At 41.0% G+C, this 27,069-nt stretch overlaps 2 protein-coding genes across 8 annotated transcripts in view; one reads left to right on the forward strand and one right to left on the reverse strand.

Annotated features, from left to right (window-relative positions):
• Positions 1 to 12,291, reverse strand: part of ABHD12 (abhydrolase domain containing 12, lysophospholipase) — a 90,123-nt gene extending 77,832 nt beyond the window's left edge. The window contains exon 1 of one of the 3 annotated variants that reach the window (XM_047852843.1): positions 12,176 to 12,291. In XM_047852843.1, the coding sequence (XP_047708799.1) occupies positions 12,176 to 12,279 (104 nt within the window). In that variant the 5' untranslated portion in view covers positions 12,280 to 12,291. Of the gene's footprint in view, positions 1 to 5,316; positions 5,346 to 6,183; positions 6,533 to 12,175 lie in introns of those variants that run through there. The other 2 variants (XM_047852842.1, XM_047852844.1) reach the window with 2 other exon arrangements.
• GINS1 (GINS complex subunit 1) overlaps positions 6,696 to 27,069 on the forward strand; it is a 42,343-nt gene continuing 21,969 nt past the window's right edge. For 4 of the 5 annotated variants that reach the window (XR_007150917.1, XR_007150916.1, XR_007150918.1 and 1 more), the window contains exons 1-5: positions 12,204 to 12,334; positions 15,825 to 15,889; positions 20,135 to 20,233; positions 20,765 to 20,855; positions 24,415 to 24,531. Coding sequence is in view for 1 of the 5 variants with exons in the window: in XM_047852845.1 (XP_047708801.1) it covers positions 12,260 to 12,334; positions 15,825 to 15,889; positions 20,135 to 20,233; positions 20,765 to 20,855; positions 24,415 to 24,531 (447 nt within the window). In the remaining 4 variants the exon portion in view is untranslated. Of the gene's footprint in view, positions 7,026 to 12,203; positions 12,335 to 15,824; positions 15,890 to 20,134; positions 20,234 to 20,764; positions 20,856 to 24,414; positions 24,532 to 27,069 lie in introns of those variants that run through there. The other variant, XR_007150920.1, reaches the window with a different exon arrangement.

A 27,069-nucleotide genomic window follows, 5' to 3' on the forward strand; every position in this document is an offset into this window, starting at 1 on the left:
GGACCAAACCCAAATAATGGGTCTTTCGGCTAAATGGACATCTCAGTCAAAGCTTCCTGCTACCATTTTTACCTGTGTTGGCATCCACTGCCCTAATTGATCCTCCCCATCCTAGCCTTCAGTTTAGGACAAAACAAATGATTTACCCACTACCAGTGCTGAAAGAGCCCTCTGGCAAAGCACAAACCCACCAACATCCAAGTTCTGTGGCATCATCTCTGGGAGAAGAGCGCTGACTTAATCTGTCAGTTTTCAAGATCATATTACAGTAAAAATTTTTCCTGTAGTCTTCATTTTGGAAAGAAAAGTGCCCATGTGGGAGGAGGAGGAAGATCACGAGTCTGGAAAGGCAGCCTGTCTCCACTGCCGTCAGCATAACCCTGACAAGATGACCCATTTTTTATGCCTCTTTCCAAGACCACCTCCATGATAATGTCTTTAAGACCTTCTAATCTACTCAAAAATATCTTCCATATATGAACAGTGTCTGCGTAGTTACTATACAAGACACTCTCCCTTGAGAAGGGAGAGTAAACATTGGCTAAAAAGGAACTGGAAAGCAAGGAGAGATATAGGGCATGAAATCTCACCAAAGGAGACATGAGAGAAGCACCAGGTCCCAGGGTCCTGGGTCCAGGACTGGAGTGTGGCCTTGATAAGGTAAACCACAACTGGGAAGAGATGGACCCAGCTGGGGGCTCCAGGTGAGGTGCCATAGACAAAGCCTGCCTCCTTACTTATCATTGTCCAGGCATAGACTGTATTCTGGGGGAGTGGAAGGAGAAGGAGGATGGAAAAAAGCAGACTTTAACTACAAAAACTACCCCAGAATACATTCTCACCTTCTTGGTATATAAAGAAAGGACAAAGTGAAGCTTCTAGGGTGAGTTCAGGAAGACTGATGTTAAAGGAGACCAGCCTTAACCTCAGCCACGGCCTTCCTGGATTATAGTGAAGCCATTAGCAGCTAGATGAAGTTCCTTCCTTTGGGTCAAGGAGGAACCATGGGTGATGCCTCAGTTCCCCTGTATTTACATGCAAGGATCACAGGCTATGAAACCTCCTGTGCAGCCCACTGATCTCAGTCACTGGCAGATCCACCTATGAGCTGGGAGTAGAAGAATAAAGACAAGTTCACTAAAACACACAGACCCATACATCTCATTACCACCTTCCCAGGGTACAAATTAGAGTACTTACGCCTTCAAGACATAGTCCCAAGAAGACCTAGGTTACTGAAAAGAACAGGGAAGACCCAAAAATTCCTCATTTTCTAAAAATTACCAGATATTGTATAAAACTAATATCTAGTCCCTCCTCCCAGGGAATGCATGTCAATGTATATGTTAGATAAGCATTTACCTTTAAATACAACCCGTCCAGGGCACCTAGGTGGCTCAGTCAGTTAAGTGTCTGACTCTTGATTTTGGCTCAGGTCATGATCTCACCATTTGTGAGATCAAGCCCCACATCAGGCTCTGTGCTGACAGTGTGTGGAGCCTGCTTGGGATTCTCTCTCTTCCTCTCTCTCTGCCCTTCCCTTGTTCACCTGCATGCTCTCTCTCAAAATTATTTTACTCCAAAGTTGTTTTTACCTGAATTAGTTGCCAATGTTTACAAAGTCTGAGTGTACACACACATACACACACATGGGTGTATACACACACACACCCAGCTGCTCTTCTGGAGAGACTGGATGATCTGGCCAACCTAGGGCCACATTCCTGCCAGGGGCAGTGGCAACAGGAGAGGGTGCAGTAACCACTTTCAGACAGAAGATGTTTTCTCTACTTCTCCAGAACTCTCAGCAGCATCCTATTCTCCCAGAACTAACTAAAAAAATATATATTTTCTTTAGGAAAAAAAAAATTTCTACTTCAATGCATGTCTGTGTATTAGATATATACTATTACCTACTTTTAATCAAGGGGAAAAAAAGGAAAAAAGCACACAAATTAGGGAACAAGACAGGGGTAACAGCCCCAGATACAGAGGAAAAAACTGGATAAAACAGATGATTTTCTATCAATGTATAATCACCAAAACTAAACCCAGAAAGAAATAGCAAATCTAAAAAAGCACCAGGTTTAGTTTTACAGGGGAATTCCACCAAAATTTAAAGAAACAAATCATTTCAAAAGTATTTAAACTGGCTGAAGCAGAGAAAGATTTTTTTTTTTAATGCTTATTTATGAGAGAGTGAGAACGGGGGAGGGGCAGAGAGAGACAGAGACAGAGAAAGGGAGACACAGAATTCAAAGCAGGCTCCAGTCTCTGAGCTGTCAGCACAGAGCCCAACACAGGGTTTGAACTCACAGATCACAAAATCAAGACCTGAGCCAAAGTCGGACGCTTAACTGACTGAGCCACCCAGGTGCCCTAAGAAAGAGAAAGGTTTTAATAAAGCTATATAAAGCACTAAAACAACTTGATAAAGATTGCATTAAAAAATAAATTACAGGGACACCTGGGTGGGTCAGTTGGTTGGGTTTCCGACTCTTGATTTTGGCTCAGGTCATGATCCCAAGGTCATGGGATCAAGCCCCATGTGGGGCTCTGAGCTGAACATTGAGGCTGCTTAAGATACACTCTTTCCCCCCCCCTCTCTCTCTCTCCCTCTGTGCCTCTCCCTGGCTCATATGCTCTCTCTCTCCCTCTCTAAAATAAAATATTACAGACTAGTCTCTCAAATGATGAATGATGATTTAAAATTACTAAGTAAAACATTAAGAGGCCCTAGCTACACATTAACAGAATTTTCACTGATGATTCAATAATATAATGATTCAATAATACAAAATCTGTTACTCTAATTCATATTAACAGGTCAAGAGAGAATATCTACATAATTTCACAGATGCTAAAATGGCATTTGATAAAATTCAACAACCATTTTTGATTAAAAAACCAAACAGCAGCAACACACGCTTAGTAAATAACTAGTGTGGCAAAAACACAAAGCAGTCTCAGTAAAGTAAGGAACAAGACAAGGATACCCAGTATCAGTCCTAGTGTTTAATCTTGTTCTGGAAATACAATGCAATCAGAGAAAGAGATGTAAGGGACATAAAAAGTACAAACCAAGGGACAAAATTCTTATTTGTAACTGATATGATATGATATTATACCTGGAAAATCCAAGAGAACTGCAAAATCTACTAGAAACAATATGATTACATAAGTTGCTGCTTACAAAATTAATAAGTACAATAAAAATATGTAATATGTAAGAAAGGATCAATAACAAAAATTTCAATAGTCTCAATAACAAAAAAGATCAAGTAACTAGGAATAAACATAATAAATGTACAGGATTTTAATTTTTTAATGTTTATTTATTTTTGAGAGAGAGAGAGAGAGAGCAAGTAGGGGAAGGGCAGAAAGAGAGGGAGACACAGAATTTGAAGCAGGCTCCAGGCTCTGAGCTGTCAGGACAGAGCCTGACACGGGGCTAGAACTCGCAAACCATGAGATCATGACCTGAGCTGAAGTTGGATGCTTAACTGACTGAGCCACCCAGGTGCCCCAAAATGTACAGGATTTTGAAACAAACCAAATTTAAAAACTGTTTCTGAAGTAACTAGGGATATGCATATGTAGACTGGGTATCAGATTAAATTAGTAACAGGCAATAAATTGTTGATTTTGATAAATATAGCATTTTGGGTATGCACATTTCAAAAAGTCCTTATTTGTTCAAGCTATATTGTAAAGTATTTATGGATGAAATCATTTTTAAAAATATTCTAGTTCCCCACCCCACCCCCCCAAAAAATGGAGGGAAAAGAGACAATTCAAGATTGGCAAAACATGGCAAACTGTTTAAGAAGTCATGGATACATGGAGGTTCTTTGTATTGTCTTCCCTACTTCTGTATATTTGAAAATGTGCACAAAAAACCCCAACAAAATGCAGATAATGAAAATAACTAGTGTGGCAAAATATGCAGATATTGTGTACCCAAAAGTATACAATAGGCTTATGAAAACACACAAAAATTGCTACCTAACAATTAAGAAATGCTAATTAAAGCTACAAATCAGATGTCATTTTCATCAGCCAAATAGAAAAAGATCAAAATATCTGGTAACATTCATTATTAAGGGGAAGGGCAGACAACTGACACTGCTGGAGGAAGTACTCATCAATACACTGGAGGGCACTTTGGCCTCACCTTTCAAAGTTATAGACACACACTCCTTGGCCCAGCAATTCCACTTCTTAGGAATTTACAGATTCTAATTCAACAAGTATTTTCAGCCACCTACTATGGCCATGCACTGGAGACAGAAAGGTGGAGGAAACAATGCCCAATGCCCCTGCTCTCATAAGGCTTCTATTCTTATATGGGAGGAGACAACCAATAAAGCAACTCAAGTACACAGGCAATTACAAGGTCAAGACAGGGATAAGTGTGATGAAAAAAGTAAATAAAATAAGGGTGTTGGGAGTGGCATGAAGTCTGTTTTGGATGGGCTGGTCTGGGAGGGCCTCTCTGAGGACATGGCAGTTGAGTAGAGACTTTGGTGAAAGAGAAAACAAAGCAGAATGTCCAGGAGAGCATTCCAAGCAAATACAAAAATAAAAATAATCATATCCTTTGAATACAGTACATCTTTCAAGGAAAGTGTGAGGCCAGCATTATTTCCCCAAACATTATTGGGCATAACAATTTGATTTTTTCAAAGGAAGAATTCCCCTACTTATCTAGGCATTATGCTAAACCTGTTAACAAAAGTACATTAAAACTATTCAGGAGTTTTTAATGCAGATAAACCTTTCCACAAAAAATAAATTAGTTTCACAAAAGATATTGACCAGTTACTAGATAATTTTACACAAAAACAAAAATACTGCCAGTCCCTGCCCTTCTGGCAAAAATTTGTACTAACTTAGAGGAGACTATAGTTTAATTTCATGACCTTTTAAGCAATAAAGTTGAAATGCCGAGGTCTCCTTTTAGATTAAATATTCCTATTCATCCAAATATTTATATTTTTATTTATCCAAATATTCATATTTTCAATTTCAGGATTTTTAAGCAACAAAATTGATTATTTTTAGGGACTATTTGGATAAATATTTGACACTGAAGTGGCCAATGCCATTTAAGGGCATTCCAGCTGACCCCCCAAAAAATTACTCTACAACACCTTAAACATTACATACTAACTTGTTCGAAACGATGAAACACCCAGCTGTCAAAACTGTCATCAATGATACGTTCTATGAACAGCCAGATAATTAAGAAGCCAGCATATGGGGAGAGACTTGTCCCTGTGAAATACACTATCTTAATTTTGAAATCAGCTTTACCTGGATGCATTCATCTCCTACTCAGAGGGAGAATGCAAATAACCAAAAGACTTCCGGACTCTACGGAGATTCCCAAGGAGACAACTCTCGTAGACAAATTTCAAGCACCACGAGCCATCTGCACAACCCAAGACAGGTTTCCTTCCAACAGCTGAGGATGCGGTGTATCCTTCCCGGCCCTCAGACACAGCAGACCATTTAACCTTCCCCCAAAGGTCGTCCAGCAGCTGAGTAGAGAATGCCACTTCTGACAACTAGTTACCCGAGAAAATACCAAAGTGAGAAACCGGGGAACGGTAGCTTCTACATACACCAGTCCAGCAAGAGGGGCGCTCGGTTTTGAGTTCACTGCAGGAAATCCGTGGGGAAGGATCCCACCGCTCTCTGGGTCTGGAGCCTTCCCTTCAGCGTCCCACCTCGTACGTGCCGAGCGTCCAGGGGGGGGCCTCACCAGGGACGCTTCCGACCCCTCCGCTACTCTCCCGCAAGGGGTCGTGGCTGCCCGCAGCCCCCAGTCCCTGGGAGAGACGCTGCTCCAGCCCATAGCTGACGGTGTCCCACTAGCTCACCTGGGAAGGGTACGGACGCGGGACTGAGCTCCGCGGAGCGCGAGAAGAGGACACCAGGGGGTAAAGAGGGTAGTCGGGGGCGCTCCCGCAGGCAGGTACCTGAGGAAAGGATGCCCGAGGGCCGCACTTGCGGGCGGCTAGGCGAGGGAAAGGGATAGAGGAGGATCGGAAGAGGACACCGGAGGGTGGGGGGTAGGTGTGGAGCGCTCCCACAGACAAGAAACTTATGGAGGGGCGGGGGCATTAGGGACTACGTGCCGGCCAGGTACCGGGACTCCGCCCCTGTGCTGCGCCTCACCTGCCCAGGGCCCGCTTCATGCCCGCGTCTGCGGCGCAGCGCGGCTCCGCCGGCGCCTTGCCCGCCAGGCGCAGGTTCTGCTTCAGGCGGCAGTCGGCGTCCAGCGCCGCGGCGGCCGAGCCAGAGGAGGACGAGCCCGAGGCGGCGCAGCGCTCATGCTCCAAGGCGACGGGCTCGGTCCGCTTCCTCATCCCGCGGCCGACACGGCCGGCCGCCGACGGCGTCCACTGGCCTCACTGCCCGCCTGCGTCTCAGTCGCCGCCGCTCACAGGAGCCGCTGCAGCAGGGAGCCCACAGCCCCTAGCATCCCAGCCCCAGGCCGCGGCGCCCGTCTGTACGGCCCGGCGCCTGGGACCAGGTCGGCGGCGCCAGCCAATCAACGCCGGGCTCCTGCCGACCCCGCCCCCCACTCCGCCCCGTCCCTAGTTCCTCGGGTAGTGGGCCCAGTGTTCCCGGCGCCGACCTGCAGCCATCTTGGAGAAGGGCAGGCGAAGCCGTGCGGGGCGTCATGGTCGCGGCGGGGCGTCATGGTCCCGGCAGGGCCAAGCGGTCGATTTTGCTGTGGTGGGGTCTGGGCTCGGTCCCGGAGAGTGGGAGGGCCGGTTTTGCCTCGTGCTCGGCGCCGTGTGCAAACGCACCGGGTCCTGCCCCAGATCGATGACCCGAACGTGAGACAACGCGGGACTGAAACGGAGCACCCAGTGATCCAGAGCCGCAGCGGAAAGCTGGCTCCTTCCCCTCCCGCCCCAGGCTTTGTGATTTTCCTCTAATGCTGGAAACCCAATCTGAATGAACCCATCAGAAATGTTCTTATAACGGTTTATAAGAACCAAAAGCAAAAGGTAACAAATCACCATTCTCATGATTTATAGCTGTTTTCCCACAAGACTTTTAAAAATATACTTTCAGTTACTTTTTTTTTTTAACACAAGTGTATAGATAATTTAACTGTTAAGTTTTGGGCTGAACATAGGAAAACTGAGCTACTTAAACAACTTACTTCTTAAAAACCTGTATTTGATTTTAGATTTTTGTAAAGCAGTTAGAAATAGTGGATGGAGAGGCACCTGGGTTGCTCAGTCGGTGGAGCATAAGACTCTCCATCTTGGGGTTGTTGGTTCAAGCCCCAAATTGGGTGTAGAGATTACTTAAAAATAAAAACTTTAAAACAAAAAAAGTAGCTGATGGAAGAAATAAGTTTCAAAGATAAATTTACACTTCTGGAACCCAAGTTAAGAACTAATTCAACTCATCTTACAAAGAAAAGAATAGTTTCACAAATTTAGTTTTACAGTTTTGGCATTCTTTAATATGGCATTATTTCTTACAAACGATCTACCACCTAGAGATTTGCTTACTTTCTTTTTCTTTTTTTTTTTTAATGTTTATTTTTGAGACAGAGAAAGACAGAGCATGAGCAGGGAGAGGCAGGGAGAGAGAGGGAGACACAGAATCTGAAGCATGGTCCAGGCTCTGAGCTGTCAGACAGAGCCCAATGCGGGCTCCAACCCAGGAACCATGAGATCATGAACTGAGCCCAGGTTGGTTGGCTAACCAACTGAGCCACCCAGGCGCCCTGAGATTTGCTTATTTATTACAAAGTGAACTTGTGTAATTTCAACATTTGTGTCAGTAGAAAACTATTGGCAACTGATCATTTAAGATCAATTAGAAATGCCTTTAGAAATTCAGTAGCTCTTGGGGTGGCTGGGTGGCTCAGCTGATTGAGCATCTGACTTCAGCTCAGGCCATGATCCCATGAGCTCACAGTTCCTGAGTTTGAACCCCACTTCAGGCCCACTAGTATCAGCACAGAGCTTGCTTTCGATCCTCTGTCATTCTCTCTCTTCCTGCCCCTCCCCCACATGTGCTCTCTTGCTTAGAAATAAAAAAAAAAGACATTTAAAAAAAGGAATTGAGTAGCTTCTTATATTAGCTTTGTAATGGTACTTCTAAATTACAATAGAATTTCATTGACTGTATTGCAAAATATATCACAACCAGCATTCATATTTGTGTGGATATCTCCAAATACTCTCCTAGAACTTAAATGATGAATTCTTTGAAGTGTTAAACTAGCATATACCGGAGACTGGGAATCTAGAAACTGAAGTTAAAAAAAAAAATTGACCCCATCACTCACAAAATCCTTTTTCATAGAAAAACAAAAAAGCAAGGAAGGTAGGGCTGTTGAGAAGAGAGAAATGTGAGGGGTATTGAGTCTTGCTGGCATTTAGGACTTGCTCATATAGTCCTCAACTCTTGGTCCTCTAGGGGCCAAAGGCAGGCTTCCCCCAAATGGGCCACATTGGCTTGAAGATTATTTTGAACTAAAGGCAATCAAGACCTATGGACTTAAATGTTTTGGCCCTCCCTTAACTAAATAGAAGAATCTAAATTGGGAGTCTTTCCCAGAATAATGGTTATTACCAGAGATAAACTTTATCTGAATGACCCATGTATATGGCAAAGCAGACATCTAAATTACCAAACATCTGCTCTTCTTATTGCCCTGTGACTTGTATTCGTTCCGTTCTAACTCCCAGACCCCTGGCTGCTTCTCTTTAGTTCAGGATAATAAATATACCTTATTTTGTGTGTCTTTCAAGTTTCTGTGTCAATGTGGATTTCGTGTATATAGGAAACTAAATATTCTCCTGTTAATCTGTCTCATATCAATTTGATTCTTAGTAGAGCTAGAAGGACCTAGAAGGGGACAGGAAATTCTTGCTCCCCAATATACCACATTGGCTTTCTGAGTAGTATCTAAAAGTCTTTAAAGACTACACTGGTGACACCCACATTTGTATCTCTAGTCCACACCTCTTCCTTAAACCCCAGGCCCCTCTAATGGTCTACTTGTCCACTCTGATATACTATTAGCATCTAAAGTTATTATGTTCAAAGCTGAGTTCCCAACTCTTCCAGCCCCCAACTCTTTGTGTAACCTTCCTTACCTCAGGAATGGCAACCTTATACTTGCATTTCCTTAGGCCAAAACTCTGAGATCACCCTAGAATCCTCCCTTCTTATGCCATGGTGTCTATCACAAAGCCTTATCAGCTCTCCTTTCAAAATCCATCCAGGATCCAGGCCACCTGGGCAGCTCAGTTAGCTACTTTTTTTTTTTTTTAAGTTTATTTGTTTATTTTGAGAGAGACAGAGACAGCACAAGTGGAGGAGGAGCAGAGAGAGAGAGGGAGATAGAAAATCTCAAGCAGGCTCTGCGTTGTCAGTTTGGAGCCCGATGTGGGGCTTGAACTCATGAAACGGTGAGATCATGACCTGAGCTGAAACCAAGAGCCAGACTGAGCCACCCAGGCACCCCAAGTGGTCAGTCAGCCACCTTTGATGTCAGCTCAGGTCATGATAGCACAATTTGTGAGATCAAGCCCCAAGTCAGGCTCTGCGCTGACAGCGTGTGGAGCCTGCTTGGGATTCTCTCCCTCTATCTCTGCCCCTCCCCTACTCACTCTTTCTTTCTCTCTCTCACAAAATAAATAAATAAACTTAAAAAAGTAAAGTCTATCCAGGATCCAACCACTTCTCACCATAAGTGGTCCTCTGCCTCCACCTTTACCCACTTGTCTACTTAAGTCAGCTGTCAGAAAGGTCTTTTTAAAGACCTAGGTCACTTGTTTGCTCAAAATACCTATATGGTTCCCCATCTCACTGAAAATAAAACAGAAAGCTTATGAAAGGGCCTTTGGGGTCCTACCTGACATGGCCTCCAGCCCTCACTCTGATCTCAATCACCAGTGTCTCCCTCCCTTACTTTACTCCAGTGTCACTGACTCCTTGCTGATGCACAGGCCCCAAGGAGGGGTGTGTGGGTGGCATGTGTGTGAGCCACCCACCCTCCTCGTTGTGGCCTTTGCACTTGCATTTCTGCTGCCCATAATTCTCTGCCCATCCTATGGCCCCATCTCCACACAGCTTATTCCCTCTCTGCTGCAGGTCTGTGCCGCCTTTGAACACTACCTCAGAACCTTCAGGCCCTCATCATCACTCTGTTTACCTTCCCTGGCTTATTCTTCTTTGCACTTCTCACAAATATATTTATTATCCGTATAACTGTATCTGTGAATTGCTATTTTCCCATACTGGAACATAGACTGTGAGCGCAAGGACTGTATTCACTGTTTTATGTCCAATGTCTAGAACAATACCCAGTATGTAGTAGGTACTTCATAAACATTTGCTGAAGGAGTAATGAATTACTGCAACCCCTCAGAAGTGTATACTATTGTCCCTACCGTACAGGTAAGGAAGTAAGGATCTGAAATAAAAGGGTTTATGTCAGGGGCACCTGGGTGGTGGCTCAGTTGGTTGGGCATCCTACTCTTGGTTTCAGCTCAGGTCATGATCTCAGAGTTTGTGAGTTTGAGCCCCACATCAGGTTCCACATCAATGTGTGGTGCCTGTTTAGGATTCTCTCTCTTTTCCTCTCTCTCTGCCCCTCCCCTGCTCATGCTCGCTCTCTCTCTCTCCCAAAATAAATCAACTGAAAAAAAAAATGCTATTTAATAAACACCATTTGTTTAAAAAAAAAAAAAAAGGTTTAGGGGTGCCTGGGTGGCTCAGTCAGTTGAGCAAGTGACTTCAGCTCAGGTCATGATCTCACAGTCTGTGGGTTCGAGCCCCACATTGGGCTCTGTGCTGCTTCAGATTCTGTGTCCCCCTCTCTCTCTGCCCCTCCCCTGCTCATGCTCTCTCTCTGTTTCAAAAATAAAAGTAAATAAAAATAAAACATATTTTAAAAAAAGGTTTGTGACAAAGGAAGGTTGTGGATGCTGGTGACTTTTGGAATAGAATCCTGTAGCACAATCCACTATAGTTCTGTGTATTTAATTAAAAAAAAATTAGCTAAATTATTCCTTACAGTAGAGCTGAAAAGGAAATGTCATTCAAAGATTCAAAGACTTTGTAGGCCATTCCCATGCTCATTGTTCAGATCACATATCTACTGTATCTATATTTGCAAAAGAGGAACAAAGTTTCTAGGGTTAACTAGCATGAATCCAAGTAATATTGCCTTTTTAAAAAGTAGCCAAACAAAACAAATTGTTTCTATAGCAGTAATTTCCATTTTTGATTCTATAGTTATGAAAATGTCCATAATCATGTAAGTAAGATTATGGCTGTCTGAATTCATGTTAATCTAGTATTTTCCCTTTTTGTAGATTTCATGAATACAGCTATTTTACAAATGTTTTTAGAGGACTGCTTTAAAATCAAAAGTGGTACTGTAGAGTCAAAAGCTTAAATACAAACTCTGTCACATTAGACGTTGTGTGACCTTGAGCAAGTTATCTATCTTGGGTCTCCTGGCGGGCTCAGTGGGTAGAGCATGTGACTCTTGATCTCGGGGTCATAAACTCAAGCCCCACCTTAGGTGAGGAGCTTACTTTAAAAAAAAAAAAAAAAAAAAAGGTTATCTAACTTGTTTTCTAATCAGTACCAAGAGTCTTAAAAGCCACCTCAGGTTAATCGTGAGAATTAAATGAAATATGTCACAGCCCATACCACACAGGAGATACCCAATAAAACTTGCTTTTCCTCTTCTATCGAACAAAAAAAGCACACTGCAAAACTAAAATGCTGCGTCAGAACATTAATGCACAAGTTTCTGAGTTTTTTCTCAACCTCAAAGTGCAACCACTTTTGAACCTAAACAAAAATGAATCAAATGGAAAAAGGAAGAACAAAGATGTGCACATCTCGCGAGTGGCGCTTGGGAACTCGAAAGTCTCTGCTCAGCCTACAGGCTGGAACCCAGGGCCACTACGCTCCCCCAGCTGCGGGGGTTTCCCTAGAGAAGGAGGCACCGCTTCCCCATCTGTTGTGCGGCTGCGCAGTAGAGGCAAATGTCCCTTCACAGCCGCCATAAGCCGCGAGGCCCAGGAGCGTGTTATTATTGGCTGGGTGTGTTTGGCGCCAAAGCGGAGGCGGAGGCGAGTATCTGCGGCTGTGGGACTGCGAACCATAGTACCTTAGAGAGGGGGCCGTGAACCCAGCGACTGTTTGGCGTGAGAGCGGTCGGCTTAGGAAGCTGCGGGGCCGGGGCGCGTCCGACATGTTCTGCGAAAAGGCCATGGAGCTGGTCCGCGAGCTGCACCGCGCGCCAGAAGGGCAGCTGCCAGCCTTCAATGTAAGGGAGGATGGAGTTTCACCGGGCGGGTCGTGCTGAAGGGGCGGGGTCTCGGAAGCGCTGGGGGCGGCCTTGGGGCTGGCCTGGGGCTCGTGGGAGGACTGTAAGAGGATCTGGCTCCCAGAGATTCTAACCTGCATATCCCCTGAGGGTGTGCTTTCTCAGCTCTAGTCGGGAACAAAAATTTTGGAACACGGAAAGACAAAATATAGCAGGAAAGAGAGTGCATTCATGTTTATGTCCCCCAGCGATTTGGTGAATTTCCTCATGAGTGTATGTCCTTCAGTGTTTTTTCATGTATGGCTTTATTTCTTGTTCCTGTCTTTGATCAAGCATTTCTTGGTTTCCTGATAACAATCTAGCATTTGTTGAGTACTCTGGCAGAAGCTAGTCCTGTAGAGCCAGACTGGGATTCTGACTCCATCATGTGACTGTGGGGCAGTTTTTTATGTTTTGAGGATAATGATGGCAGCACTATGGGGGAAATGAGTTGGAGACAAGAAAGAACAGAGTCAATGAGATGGTTATGGGTCTGGATCATACAGACTGTGTTTGGTTGCTGGGCCTGGAAATCAGTGTCTTGAGTTTCAGAGACAAGGCAAACAGGACTTGTAACTGTTAGGATGGGGGTGGGTAATGAATGAGAGGGAGTCTCAGGGAAATTCTCTCTCAGGGACTGTATCAGATTTCAGGAGGAAGAGTGTTTGGGGAAAGGCGAGTTTTGTTTTGAACATTAAAGAGCACGTGGTTGGACAGTTGGGTCATTTTGCAGATGAGACTGAGCCAAGAGAAATTATAGATCAAGTTAAGGGATTTGTCTGAACTTGGAGCATATTGAATGCAGAGCCTCACCTTGAACACAGATTTCCTAGATTTCAGTTTGTTGTTCTTTCAGGACTGTTTAAACTCATTTAAAAAGTTAGGAGACAATGGTGGGAGGTTCAGCAGAGATGCTGGAATGCCGAGGGGTTCAGACTCTTAAATATGACTGCAGTTGGACAACCAGGCATTTTGAAGGTCATCTACCGTAAGAGGAAACAAACCCAAAGAGGCAGAGACTTGTCCAACAGGAGCTAGCCAACCAAACCCTTAGTCCAGCTCTCTGTTTCACTCAAATTTTAAGTTAAGTGTTGCTTGACCACTTTTGGAGGGCCCAGGGGTGGAACTTAGAAGTTGTAAGATCCTTCCTTTTTTTAATTTTTTTAATTTATTTTTGAGAGAGAGAGAAAGAGAGAGAGAGAGAGAGAGAGAAAGAAAGAAAGAAAGAAAGAAAGAAAGAAAGAAAGAAAGAAAGATAATATGATCAGGGGAGGGGCAGTGAGAGAGGGAGACAGAGGCTCCAAAGCAGGCTCTGTGCTGACAGCAGAGAACCTGATTTGGGGCTCAAACTCACGAACTGTGAGATCAGACCTGAGCTGAAGTTGGATGCTTAACCGACTGAGCCACCCAGGCATCCCAGATCCCTCCTTTTTCTAGGTCTTAGTTTGGCAGAGCACCTTTTGCAGTTTTTGTTCCATGTGCACCTTCCACTGACAAACTCACCTGCTAGCCAGGTGACTCAGCAGCCTGGAAGCTGGTGAGTCTTTGACACAGCCAAGCAGGGACAGTCCAATCCACCTGAGTGATTTGCAGGCCATAGACCCATGACCCCACTCGACCCTTCAAGAATCATTCCTTCCAGGAAGATGATAGTCACTCAGTTTAGAGCAAGGACTCTTCCTTGTTCATTCTCTCTCAGTGTTAGGTACTGTGTTCAGCAAATTGAAATGATTGTCCACTTTCTATATGCAGAACGGGTAATAATTTAAGTGAGTTTTTAGGCAAATTATCTTGGACTTCCAGCCTGAGGTGGGAACACAAAATAGTGCAGTTTTCACTGTAAGATTAAAAAATCTAAATCTGAAAGCATGTGTGTATTTTCGCAAAATTATTTCACACTTGTCTTCTGTATACCTGCAGATCTATTGATTATACAGGAGTTTTCAGGTATTCCTGAAAATATTATTTGCTGATAAAAGGAATATTCTGTAAATATTTCTATATTATTTATATTAAATATTTTTATAAATAAAAAGTTATTTAGGGGCGCCTGGGTGGCTCAGTCGGTTAAGCATCCAACTTCAGCTCAGGTCACGATCTCACAGTTTGTGGGTTCGAGCCCCACGTCGGGCTCTGTGCTGACAGCTCAGAGCCTGCAGCCTGCTTCAGATTGTTTCCCTCTCTCTCTGCACTTCCCCCACTCATGCTCTGCCTCTCTCCTTCAAAAATAAACATCAAATAAAAAATTTTTTAAAAAGTTATTTACATACTTTTATCATACCTTATTGCTTTGTAGGACTGTTGTTTTTTTGTCGTTAGTTTTATCAAAGTGTAATTTGTATACAACAAAGTACAAATTTAGCACATTTTTTAGTTTTACTAGTATATATATCCATGTAACCAGTGCTACGGTCAAAATTTCTGTCATCCTCAGGGTTCCCTTTTCCCTTTTGTAGCTACCTACCACCTACTACCTGTAGCTTTTGTAGCAGCTTTAGTCAACCACTGGTTTTTTTGGTCTGGATTCCCTGTCATTCCTTTTGATGGCCAAATAACATTCCATTGAGTGAATATACCATATTTGGCATATCATCAGTTAATGGATATTCGGGTGTTTCCATTTTGTAGCTGCCATAAATAATGCTGCTCTGGGGGCACCTGGGTGGCTCAGTCAGTTAAGCATCTGACTCTTAATTTTGACTCAGGTCATGATCTCACAGTCGTGAGATCAAGCTCTGTGTCAGGCTCCGTGCTGAGCGTGGAGACTGCTTAAGATTCTCTCTCTCCCTCTCCCTCTGCCCCTTCCCTGCTTGTGCATGTGCATGCTCTCTCCAAAAAAAAAAAAAAAAAAAAAGTGCTGTTCTGAACATTTATGTACAAGGTTTTGAATGAACATACGTTTTCAGTTCTCTTGAATACTTGCTGGATAATATGGTAATTATATGTTAAATGTTTTGAGGAGGGTGCCTGGGTGACTCAGTTAAGCATCTGACTTCTGCTCAGGTCATGATCTCACAGTTCATGAGTTCAAGCCCAGCATCAGGTGAGCTCGAGCCCTGCTTTGGGTGAACATGAGCCCCTCACTGGGTGAGCCCCACATCTCTCTCTGTCTTTGACCCTTGGAGGATTCTCTGTCTCTCTCCCTCTTTCTGTCCCTTGCTCTTGCACCCTGTCTCTCACAAAAAAATAAATAAATAACTTTTTGAGGAACAATCATATTGTTTTCAATAGGGCTCTACCACTTTACATTCCTATCTGCAGTGCTTGAGGGTTCCAATTTCTCCTCATCCTCACTGACACTTGTTAGAGCCAATCCTAGAGGTATGAAGGATTACTTCTTTTTGATAAGATTTACTATAAATCAAAGATAAACATAGGGTTGATGAAATATTGCTATAGACTTAGTAGAGGAATTAATGGATGTGTATTAATGCCATTTTATATGTTCTAGGAGGATGGACTCAGGCAAGTTCTGGAAGAGATGAAAGCTTTGTATGAACAAAACCAGTCTGATGTGTAAGTTTTGATGAGATTGATATTTTATTTTATTTTTTAATTAGGTTTTTGTTTTTAATTATTTTTTAATGGTTTCAGGAGTAGAATTTAGTGGTTCATCACTTACATATAAAACCCAGTGGTCATCCCAACAAGTGCCCTCCTTAATGCCCTTCACCCATTTAGCCCATCCCCCCACCCAGCACCCCTTCAGCAACCCTCAGTTTGTTCTCTGTATTTAAGAGTCTCTTATGGTTTGCCTCCCTCTCTCTTTTTATCTTAGTTTTCCTTCCCTTCCTGTATTTTCATCTGTTTTGTTTCTTAAATTCCACATTTGAGTGAAATCATATGATTTTTATCTTTCTCTGACTGACTTTTTTCACTTAGCATAATACACTCCAGTTCCACAATGTTGCAAGTGGCAAGACTTCATTCCTTTTGATTGCTGAGAAATATTCTATTGTGTATATATACACCGTGTCTTCTTTATACATTCATCAGTCAGTAGACATTTGGGTTCTTTCCATAATTTGGCTATCGTAGATAGTGCTGCTACAAACCTTGTTGATGTTCCCTTTTAAATACAATTGTGCAATTGTGGGGTTGTAGGGTAGTTCTATTTTTAATTTTTTTAAGGAACCTCCCTGCTATTGTCCAGAATGGCTGTACCTGTTTGCATTCCCACCAGCAGTGCAAAAGTGTTCCTATTTCTCTGCATCCTCACCAGCATCTGTTGTTTCCTGATTGTTCATTTTAGCCATTCTGACAGGTGTGAGGTGGCACCTCATTGTGGTTTTGATTTTCATTTCCCTGATGATGAATGATGTTGAGCATCTTTTCAGGTGTCTGTTTGCCATCTGGATGTCTTCTTTGGAAAAGTGTCTATTTGTGTCTTCTGCCCATTTCTTCACTGGGTTATTTGTTTTTTGGGTGTTGAATTTGATATGTTCTTTATTTTTTTCTTTAATTAAAAAAAAATTTTTTTTTTATGTTTATTCATTTTGAGAGAGACAGAGTGAGCAAGGGAGGGGCAGAGAGAGAGGGAGAGAGAGAATCCCAAGCAGGCTCCTCACTGTCAGCTTGGAGCCCGATGCAGGGCTCGACTCACAAAACATAAGATCATGACCTGAGCTGAAACTGAGAGTCAGATGCTTCCCTGACTGAGCCACCCAGGCGCCCCTAGTTTGATATGTTCTTTATACATTTTGGGTACTAACCGTTTATCTGATATGTCATTTGCAAATATCTTCTCCCATTCTATCAGTTACCTTTTAGTTTTGTTAATTATTTACTTTGCTGTGCAGAAGATTTTCATCTTGATGGGGTCCCGATAGGTCATTTTTGCTTTTGTTTCCCTTGTCTCCAGAGACATGTCTAGTAAGAAGTTCCTGCTCCCAAGGTCAAAGAGATTGTTGCCTGTTTTTTCCTCTAGGATTTTGATGGTTTCCTATCTTACATTTAGATCTTTCATCATTTTGAGTTTATTTTTGTGTGTGATGTAAGAAAGTGGTCCACTTCATTTGTGTGCATGTCACTGTCCAGTTTTCCCAACACCATTTGCTGAAGAGACTGTCTTTTTTCCACTGGATAGTCTTTCCTGCTTTGTTGAAGATTAGTTAGCTATACATTTGTGGGTCCATCTCTGGGTTCTCTATTCTATTCCATTGATCCGAGTGTCTGTTTTTGTGCCAGTGCTATGCTGTCTTGATGATTACAGCTTTGTAATACAGCTTGAAGTCCGGAATTGTGAAACATCCAGCTTTGGTTTTCTTTTTCAACATTACTTTGGCTATTTGAGGTCTTTTCTGGTTCCATACAAATTTTAGGATTGTTTTTACTAGCTCTGTGAAGAATGCTGGTGTTGTTTTGATAGGGATTGCATTGAATATGCAAATTGCTTTGGGTAGTATTGACATTTTAACAATATTTGTTCTTCCAAACCATGAGCATGGAATGTTTTTCCATTTCTTTATGTCTTCAGTTTCTTTCATAAGCTGTCTATAATTTTCAGTGTACAGATCTTTTACCTCTTTGGTTAGGTTTATTCCTAGGTATTTTATGGTTTTGGGGGCAATTGTAAATGAGATTGATTCCTCGATTTCTCTTTCTGCTGCTTCATTATTGGTGTATAGAAATGCAACTGATTTTCGTACGTTAATTTTATATCCTAAGACTTTGCTGAATTCGTGTATCAGTTCTAGCAGTTTTTTGGTGGAGTCTTTCAGGTTTTCCACGTACAGTATCATGTCATCTGTGAAGACTGAAAGTTTGACTTCTTCTTTGTGTTGTCTGATTGCTGAGGCTAGGCCTTCCAACACTTTGTTGAACAACAGTGGTGAGAGCATACATCCCCGTCATGTTCCTGACCTTAGGAGGAAAGCTCTGTTTTTCCCCGTTGAGGATGATGTTAGCTGTGGGTCTTTTGTATATGGCCGTTATGAACTTGAGGCATGATCCCTTTGTCCCTACAGAGGGTTTTGTGAGGGTTTTCTATCAAGGAACGATGCTGTATTTTGTGAAATGCTTTTTCTGTACCTATTGAGAGAATCGTGTGGTTCTTATCCTTTCTTTTATTAATGTACTGTACCATGTTGATTATTTTGGGGATCTTGAACCAGTCCTGCACCCCAGGAATAAACCCTACTTGATCGTGGTGAATAATTATTTTAATGTATTGTTGGATTCAGTTTGCTAGTATCTTGAGAATTTGTACATCCATGTTCATCAGGGAAATTGGTCAGTAGTTCTCCTTTTTAATGGAGTCTTTGTCTAGTTTTGGAATCAGTGTAATGCTGGCTTCATAGAATATATTTGGAAGTTTTCCTTCCATTTCTATTTTTTGGAACAGTTTCAAGAGAATAGGTGTTAACTCTTCATTAAATGTTTGGTAGAATTCCCCTGGAAAGCCATCCGGCCCTGGACTCTTGTTTGTTGGATTCAGTTTCTTTACTGGGTATGGGTCTGTTCAAATTTTCTATTTCTTCCTGTTTTCAGTTTTGGTAGTTTATATGTTTCTAGGAATTTACCCGTTTTTTACAGATTGCCCAATTCGTTGGCATATAATTGTTCATAATATTCTCTTATTAATGATTGTATTTCTGCAGTGTTGGTTGTCATCTCTCCTCTTTCATTCATGATTTACTTGAATCCTTTTTCTTTTTAATAAATCTAGCTATGGGTTTATCAATTTTGTTAATTCTTTCAAAGAACCAGCTGCTGGTTTCATTGATCTGTTCTACTGGCTTTTTTATTTTGATATCATTGATTTCTGCTCTAATCTTTATTATTTCTCTTCTGCTAGTTTTGGGTTTTATTTGTTGTTCTTTTTCCATCTCCTTTAGGTATGAGGTTAGGTTGTGTATGAGACATTTTTTTCCTTCTTTAGGAAGGTCTGGATTGCTACATACTTCCCTCTTAGTTTATTATATACTTCCCTCTTGTTTTGTTTTTATTTTTGTTTTTTTTCCTATTTTTTTACGGTAAAATACAAATAACATAAATTTGTCATCTTAATCATTTTAGTGCATAGTTCAGTAGTATTAAATATGTGCATAATGTTACACAGCTATCTGCACCATCCATCCTCATAACCCTTCATCCTGTAATACTGAAACTCTGTGCCCATTAATTAATCTGGTTTTTAAATGTGATACTTGGCTAATATCTAAGGAGATGTACATTTTATAGGGTAAAACCAAAGTTTTTCCCTCTCTGTGTGAAGAACACTGCAGTATAGGACATGCATGTAGTTGAAGATCAATAAATATTTGTGGGATGAGTGAAGAAGGACCATTTTGACTCCGTTTTAGCTCACTTTATTCCAAGGATTTGGAAGAGTAGTTCCTTTTAAAATAAAAACATGATAAAAGACCATAATCTTAAACCATTATGTTAGGTTTGTCTCTTATACTAGCATGATAAAGGAATTCCAAAAGGTGAGTTAACACTATGTCTTTTGAAAACAATTGAGATTAATCAGTATGCAGAAATGCAAAATACCAAATGGTTAAATGAAATGCTGATAGCGTGATCTTAAGTAAATTAGTTAGCTTTTGGCTTTTTTATCTTTTAACATAATAAAAGCTCTGATGTGGAGGCAGGTACTATTTGGTTACATTAACTGCTGATTATATAAATGTGCAAAAACAAACATGGAAGTCCTTTGTCAGTTGGCTTTGAAAATTTTACTTAGCTAAAATATACATATTCATTCTTTTCTTCTTCTTTTTCTTTTTTAATGTTCTTTTCTTTAAATGTTCTTCCCAGGAATGAAGTGAAATCAGGTGGACAAAGTGATTTGATACCAACCATCAAATTTCGACACTGTTCCTTGTTAAGAAATCGACGCTGTACTGTAGCATACCTGTAAGCTTCTCAGTTTTTGCTTGGAGTGGCAGGAAACAATGGAGGATTTTGCACGTGGTTTCCTAATTAACCATTTTGAATGGATAACAGAAATTCTTACATTTGTTTTTCCTGGGCAAGCATTCTAAATACTTATCTTTTTTCCATTATTATTTTTTTAATCATGAAAAATGCAGTTTTCATAAAACTAGAATATTATGAAAAATATTATGAACCTCCCCCCCCTCCAGGGAGCCATCATCTAAGTTTAACAATTTTTAACATTTTGCCATATTTGCTTCATCTTGTTTTATTTGTCTGTGCTAAATTAATCTAGAACATCATGGCCTTTTACTACTGAATATTTTAGTATGCATCTCTAAGAAATAAGGTCCTTTTTGGATCTTTTTTCACATGACCACTGTACCGTTCTCAAACATTGAGAAATGAAGAAGCCTTCACCACACCTGTCCTGTCCATATTTGTGTATCCCTGTTGTCCCAAAGGTGTCTTCTTATAGTTATGTGGTCTCATACCTTCTTCTTGTCCTAGGTATGATCGACTGCTTCGGATCAGAGCACTCAGGTGGGAGTATGGCAGCGTCTTGCCAAATGCTTTACGGTTTCACATGTCTGCTGAAGAAGTAAGTTAGCACTGTTGTTCACGTTTCTGATCTGGAAAATGCTGGTTCTGGCATTGTCCTGTGAAAGTATTTACAGTATTTCTCTTTGTGTTTAACATCTGTTTTTCAGCAATTTTTGGCTTGTATTTATTTGGTATATACTGTGATAAGAATTTAGGAGTAATTCTAAATGCTATGTGGAAACCTCTGTTATTGACAAAGTAAAGGGTCCCATTATGTTACTTATTAGTGATGCATCAGTAGGATTAAAAACTGGCATTATTATTTAGATGAGTGTGTATGTGTGCATGTGCGCATGCCCTTTCCTAGTCAACATGAATACTCTTCATTTGTCCAGTCACTAAGGCACAGAGCTAGCCCAGTATTTAAGGACACAGGACTAGAGTCAAGTAAACCTAGGTTCAGACATTGTCCTTGTCACTATCTAATCTTGGGCAAGTTACTTGAGTTCTCTCTAGGCCTGAATTCCCTCATTTACAAAATGAGGATGGTAGTACTTACCTGTAGCAGGTTTGCAGTAGCTTCTGACACTAACTATGTAGAGTTAGACTGAACTTGACAGGCTAAGACTGCCCTCTGCAGACACCTGCCACAGGTTTTGGGTGTTCCCAGGGCCACCCTCCCTTGTGACTAAATGGCTATAAATTCAGGGGTTCCTGCTATCTTCTTTGGTTTGAGACTTTGAATCTCTTAATGTCAGTCTAATTTCCAGAGAGGAGAGGGGAGTTAGAGATGGCGCTCAGTCACATGGATAGTGATTCAAACAATGGTGCGTGTGTGATGAAACCCCAGTAAAAATTCTGGACACCAAAGCTTGTGTGAGCCTCCCTGGTTGATAGTGCTTTGTGTGTACTGTTACACATCATTGTGCCAAGAGTATGATGTGTCATGATTCTATAGGGAGAGGACCCTAGAGCTTCATGTTTGCTTACTGTCAGGGAATAAGAATGTCCTGTTCTTTTCAAGGTCCTAGCCAGACTAAGAGTCGAATTTAACACAGGAGAAAAATCAAATTTAACTTCATACATACTGGGAATCCACACAGACATGGAAATTCCAAAGATAGTGAGGCAAAATGAGGTATACATGTTTTGTTTTTGTTTTTTCTTAAAGTAAGGTCTATACCCAGCATGGGTCTTGAACTCAAGATTCAGATCAACAGACACATGCTCTACTGGCTGAGCCAACCAGGCACCCTAAGAGTTAGGGGTTTAGGACTTCAAAGGGAAAGAATGTAAGTAATCCTTAGGAAGAATGAAAAAGAGCAGATATTTGGTAAACAGATCTTTGTTGGGCCCACAGAAACAATGAAACAAAGAGAGGACTTGCATCAAACTGTCCTTGCTAGGTTCTTCCTTGTCTACCATACCTTGTTCATAGCATAATATAGTTGTCTATGGTGGTAGCTCTCTTCCTAGAGCAGGTCCTCTATCTAAATTTTTTTAAGGCAGTTGTAGGGGAGGTAAAGAGCTTTTCCTGAATATACTGGTTTATTTATTTATTTTTTTGGAAAAAAATTTTAATGTTTATTTTTTTTTTTTTTAATTTTTTTTTTTTCAACGTTTATTTATTTTTGGGACAGAGAGAGACAGAGCATGAACGGGGGAGGGGCAGAGAGAGAGGGAGACACAGAATCGGAAACAGGCTCCAGGCTCTGAGCCATCAGCCCAGAGCCCGACGCGGGGCTCGAACTCACGGAGTGCGAGATCGTGACCTGGCTGAAGTCGGACGCTTAACCGACTGCGCCACCCAGGCGCCCCTAATGTTTATTTTTGAGAGAGAGACGTAGCATGAACAGGGGAGGGGCAAAGAGAAAGGGAAACCAAATCTGAAACAGGCTCCAGGCTCTGAGCTGTCAGTACAGAGCTCGACACCGGGCTCGAACTCACGAACTGTGAGATCATGACCTGAGCTGAAGTCTGGACGCTTAACCTACTGAGCCACCCAGGCACCCCTGAATCTACTTTTTAACTCAAAATAGTCTTCATGCCAAAGTGGCCCATTTTGGGGTGACCTGCCCTTGGCCCCTCTAGTACCCTCCCAGACCTCACTCTGTGTGTCTTCCTTTGGCTGGTTCTGATAATTATCCCTCTTGCTATAGTAAAATTGTGATTGTAAGTGTAGTGCTTTCTAGAGCTTTGTGAGTCATTCAGGTGCATTATTGAACCTGAGGTTGCATGCATATGTACACACATACATACACACACACTTTCTAATGAGGGTTATGAAGGTGTTTTTCTGTGTAGTTTCTTAAGAGCTATGTTGTTTTACCTTTCACAAGGACATCTGCAGTAGTGTCATTGGTTTTTGTATATAATGTTAAAAGTCAGCTTGCATTTTGGATATGGATATTGAGATGATCCAGCACCATTTAATTGGAAAGGAGGACCTCCTTTCCCCATTGCTCTGTGCATGGTACCACTTTTTTTCATAAATTGAGTATCAGTATATCTGGGGATTTAGGATAGGAGACTTTCCCTTGTGTTCTCTTAATTTATTTGTCCTTATGCCAGTTCTGTATTGTACCTTTATAAGTCTTCAGCAAGCATACCCATCTTGTTCTTCTTTTTCAATTGTCTCAACTGTTTTGGGCCCTTTGAATTTCCATGTAAATTTTAGACTCAATTTGTCAGGTTCTATTTTTTTTTAAATGAGATTTTGATTGAGATTGAATTGAATACATAGATTGAGATTGAATTGAATACATAGAGTTGATATTATAATACTGAATTGTGAATGTGGTAATCCCTCCATATATTTAGGTCTGTAATATGTTTCAACAATGAAAAAAATTAACAGATTTACTAAGGCAAAATTTATATGCATAAAATTTACTCTTTTAAAGTATACAATTCAGTGTTTTTTGGTATATTCAGAGTTGTGCATCTACTACCAACATCTTATTCCAAGACATTGTCATCACCCCCAAAAGAAACTGTGTATCCATTATCAGTTATTTCATGTTTTATCCTCTCTTCCCAGCCCCTGGAGATTACTAATCTACTTTCTCTCTTTATAGATTTGCCTACTATGGGTTTTTCATATAGGTGGAATTATGTAATACGTGGCCTTTTGTGCCTTTCAGTTAGCATGTTTTTAAGATTATCTATGTTACTGACATTATCAGAACTCTATTCTGATGTGTGGCTAAATAATAATCCATTGTACAGATATACATACCTTATCCACTCATCAGTGATAAATACTTGGGTGTTTTTCTCAGCAGGGTTTTATGGTTTTCAGAAAAACCATCAATATAATTTGGAGAGATCATAATTCTGAAATGGTATATTTTTCATGGTTCTGCTTCTGGTCTGTGTTTAAGTATGCTGGCATATAAGTTCTGTGAGAATGGAGATTTTTGTTCACTTGGTAAATGATCCATCCTAAATACCCAGAACAGGGCCTGGTTCACAGCAAGCAATACTTGTAGTTTAAATGAATGAATGGTCAGTAATGATCCATGTGGGGAAATGTGCTATTTATAAAAGGATGAGTATACAGTTTTTGCAAGTTTCTTTCTTCTAATTTTGTCAAATGATCATCTCTGTGTTTGCAGATGGAGTGGTTTAATCATTATAAAAAGTCCCTTGCTACTTATATGAGGTCACTGGGAGGAGATGGAGGTTTGGACATCACACAAGATATGAAACCTCCGAAAAGCCTATATATAGAAGTAAGAATACCTTTTAAAATGGGTTTTTCTTTAATGAATAAATTGTGCTGACTTTTATCTAAAATGAGGGGTATGTATGAATATTTATTAACTTAACTTGAAACAGAAAGGAAACATACATCCAAACCAAAAATGTTACCTGTAGGGGGATGGCGGGAATAGGATAGAATAGTGGAAATTGTCTTTTCTTTTCTTTTCTTTTTTTGAAAATTTTCTGAACATACCTGTTTTCACAGTGTTAACTTTGGAAACATGTATATATTTTACATATTAAAAAATTAAAGTAGAAAACCAACCTACAGATTTTGAAAGCAGAACAAAACAAATGAACCTGTGTTTCAAGTTGGTAGATTAGTCAAAGAGGAATTATTTTAGTTTTTTTTTTTTTTTTTTAAGCTTATTTATTTATTTTGAGAGAGAGTCTTAAGCAGGCTCCATGTTGCCAGCACAGAACCCGATGCAGGGCTCTATCTCATGAACCATGAGATCATGACCTGAGCCAGAATCAAGAGTCAAACGCTTAACCAATTGACTCAGTCACCCAGGCACCCACCCCCCCAATGGATGTGTTCTGAGGATGAAAAGAATTACAGGGGTGCCTGGGTGGCTCAGTCAGTTAAGCTTTGGACTTTGGCTCAGGTCATGATCTCACAGTACACAAGTTTGAGCTCTGCATTGGGTTCTGTACTGATAGCACAGAGCCTGCTTCTGATTCTCTGTCTCCCTCTCTCTCTGCCCCTTTGCTGCATGGCACATGTGAGTGCATGTGCATTTTCTCTCTCAAAAATAAATAACTTAAAAAAAGATGAACATTTAAAAAAAATTTTTTTTTAACATTATTTAAAAAATGGGGGTGCCTGGGTGGCTCAGTCGGTTAAGTGTCCAACTTCAGCTCAGGTCATGATCTCGTGGTTCATGGGTTCGAGCCCCACATCAGGCTCTGTGCTGACAGCTCAGAGCCTGGAATCTGCTTTGAATCCTGTGTCTCCTTCTCTCTCTGCCCCTCCCCTGCTCGTTCTCTCTCTCTCTCTCTAAAATAAAAATTTTTTAAATTTTTTAAAAAAACTGAAAAGAATTGCAAAGAAATTTTAAACTGTTTTTAGTATAGTAATCATATTAGTAATGTCATTACTGTTCTTTTGAAACATTTTATATATTGACAAATCAAGCAAAAAAGTAATGTCACCAGTAGCCAAGATTTTCTTTTTCCTTTTTTCTTTTCTTATTTTATTTTATTTTATTTTATTTTATTTTATTTTATTTTGTTTAATGTAATTTATTGTCAAGTTAACTAACATACAGTGTACGTAGTATGCTCTTGGTTTTGGGGGTAGATTCCCATTATTCATCACTTACATACAACACCCAGTGCTCGTCTCAACTCATGGCCTCCTCAATGCCCATCACCCATTTTCCCCTCTCCCCCACCCCCTCCCTCAACTCTCAGTTTGTTCTCTGTATGTAAGAATCTCTTATGGTTTGCCTCCCTCTCTGAAATTATTTTTCCCCCTTCCCTGCTCCCATAGTCTTCTGGTAAGTTTCTCAAGTTCCACATGTGAGTGAAAACATATGGTATCCGTCTTTCTCTGACTGACTTATTTCACTTAGCATAGTACCGTCTAGTTCCATTCACATTGTTGCAGATGGCAGGATTTCATTCTTTCTCATTGTCAAGTAGTAGTCCATTATATATATAAACCACATCTTCTTTATCCATTCATCAATTGATGGATATTTGGGCTCTTTCCATAATTTGACTATTGTTGACAGCACTGCTGTAAACATTGGGGTACATGTGCCCCTATGGATCAGCACTCCTGTATCCTTTGGATAAATTCCTAGTAGTGCTATTGCTGGGTCATGGTGTAGTTCTATTTTAAATTTTTTGAGGAACCTCCAGACTGTTTTCCAGAGTGGCTGCACCAGTTTGCATTCCCACCAACAGTGCAAGAGGGTTCCCATTTCTCCACATCCTCACCAGCATCTGTTGTTTCCTGACTTAATTTTAGCCACTCTGACCGGTGTGAGGTGGTATCTCTGTGGTTTTGATTTGTATTTCCCTGATAATGGGTGATGTTGAGCATCTTTTCATGTGTCTGTTAGCCATCTGGATATCTTCTTTGGAAAAGTGTCTATTCATGTCTTCTGCCCATTTCTTCACTGGATCATTTGTTTTTCACGTGTTGAGTTTGGTTAAGTTGTTTATAGATTTTGGATAATAACCCTTTATCCAATATGTCATTTGCAAATACCTTCTCCCATTCTGTTGATTGTCTTTTAGTTTTGTTGATTGTTTCCTTTGCAGTTCAGAAGCTTTTTATCTTGATGTGATCCTAGTAGTTCATTTTTGCTTTATTACCCTTGACTTCGGTGACGTGTCAAGCAAGAAATTGCTGCAGCTGAGGTCAAAGAGAAGATTTTCAAAATAAGAAAAAATAGATTCAAATATTAAAATGAAAAAATTAAGTGAAAATTTTGTATTCCCAAACTGCAGTTCAAAATATCAGCATGGACTCATAGGGAATTATCTCTCTTTTT

Source organism: Prionailurus viverrinus, chromosome A3, assembly GCF_022837055.1.
Source record: "Prionailurus viverrinus isolate Anna chromosome A3, UM_Priviv_1.0, whole genome shotgun sequence".
Taxonomy (NCBI): domain Eukaryota; kingdom Metazoa; phylum Chordata; class Mammalia; order Carnivora; family Felidae; genus Prionailurus; species Prionailurus viverrinus.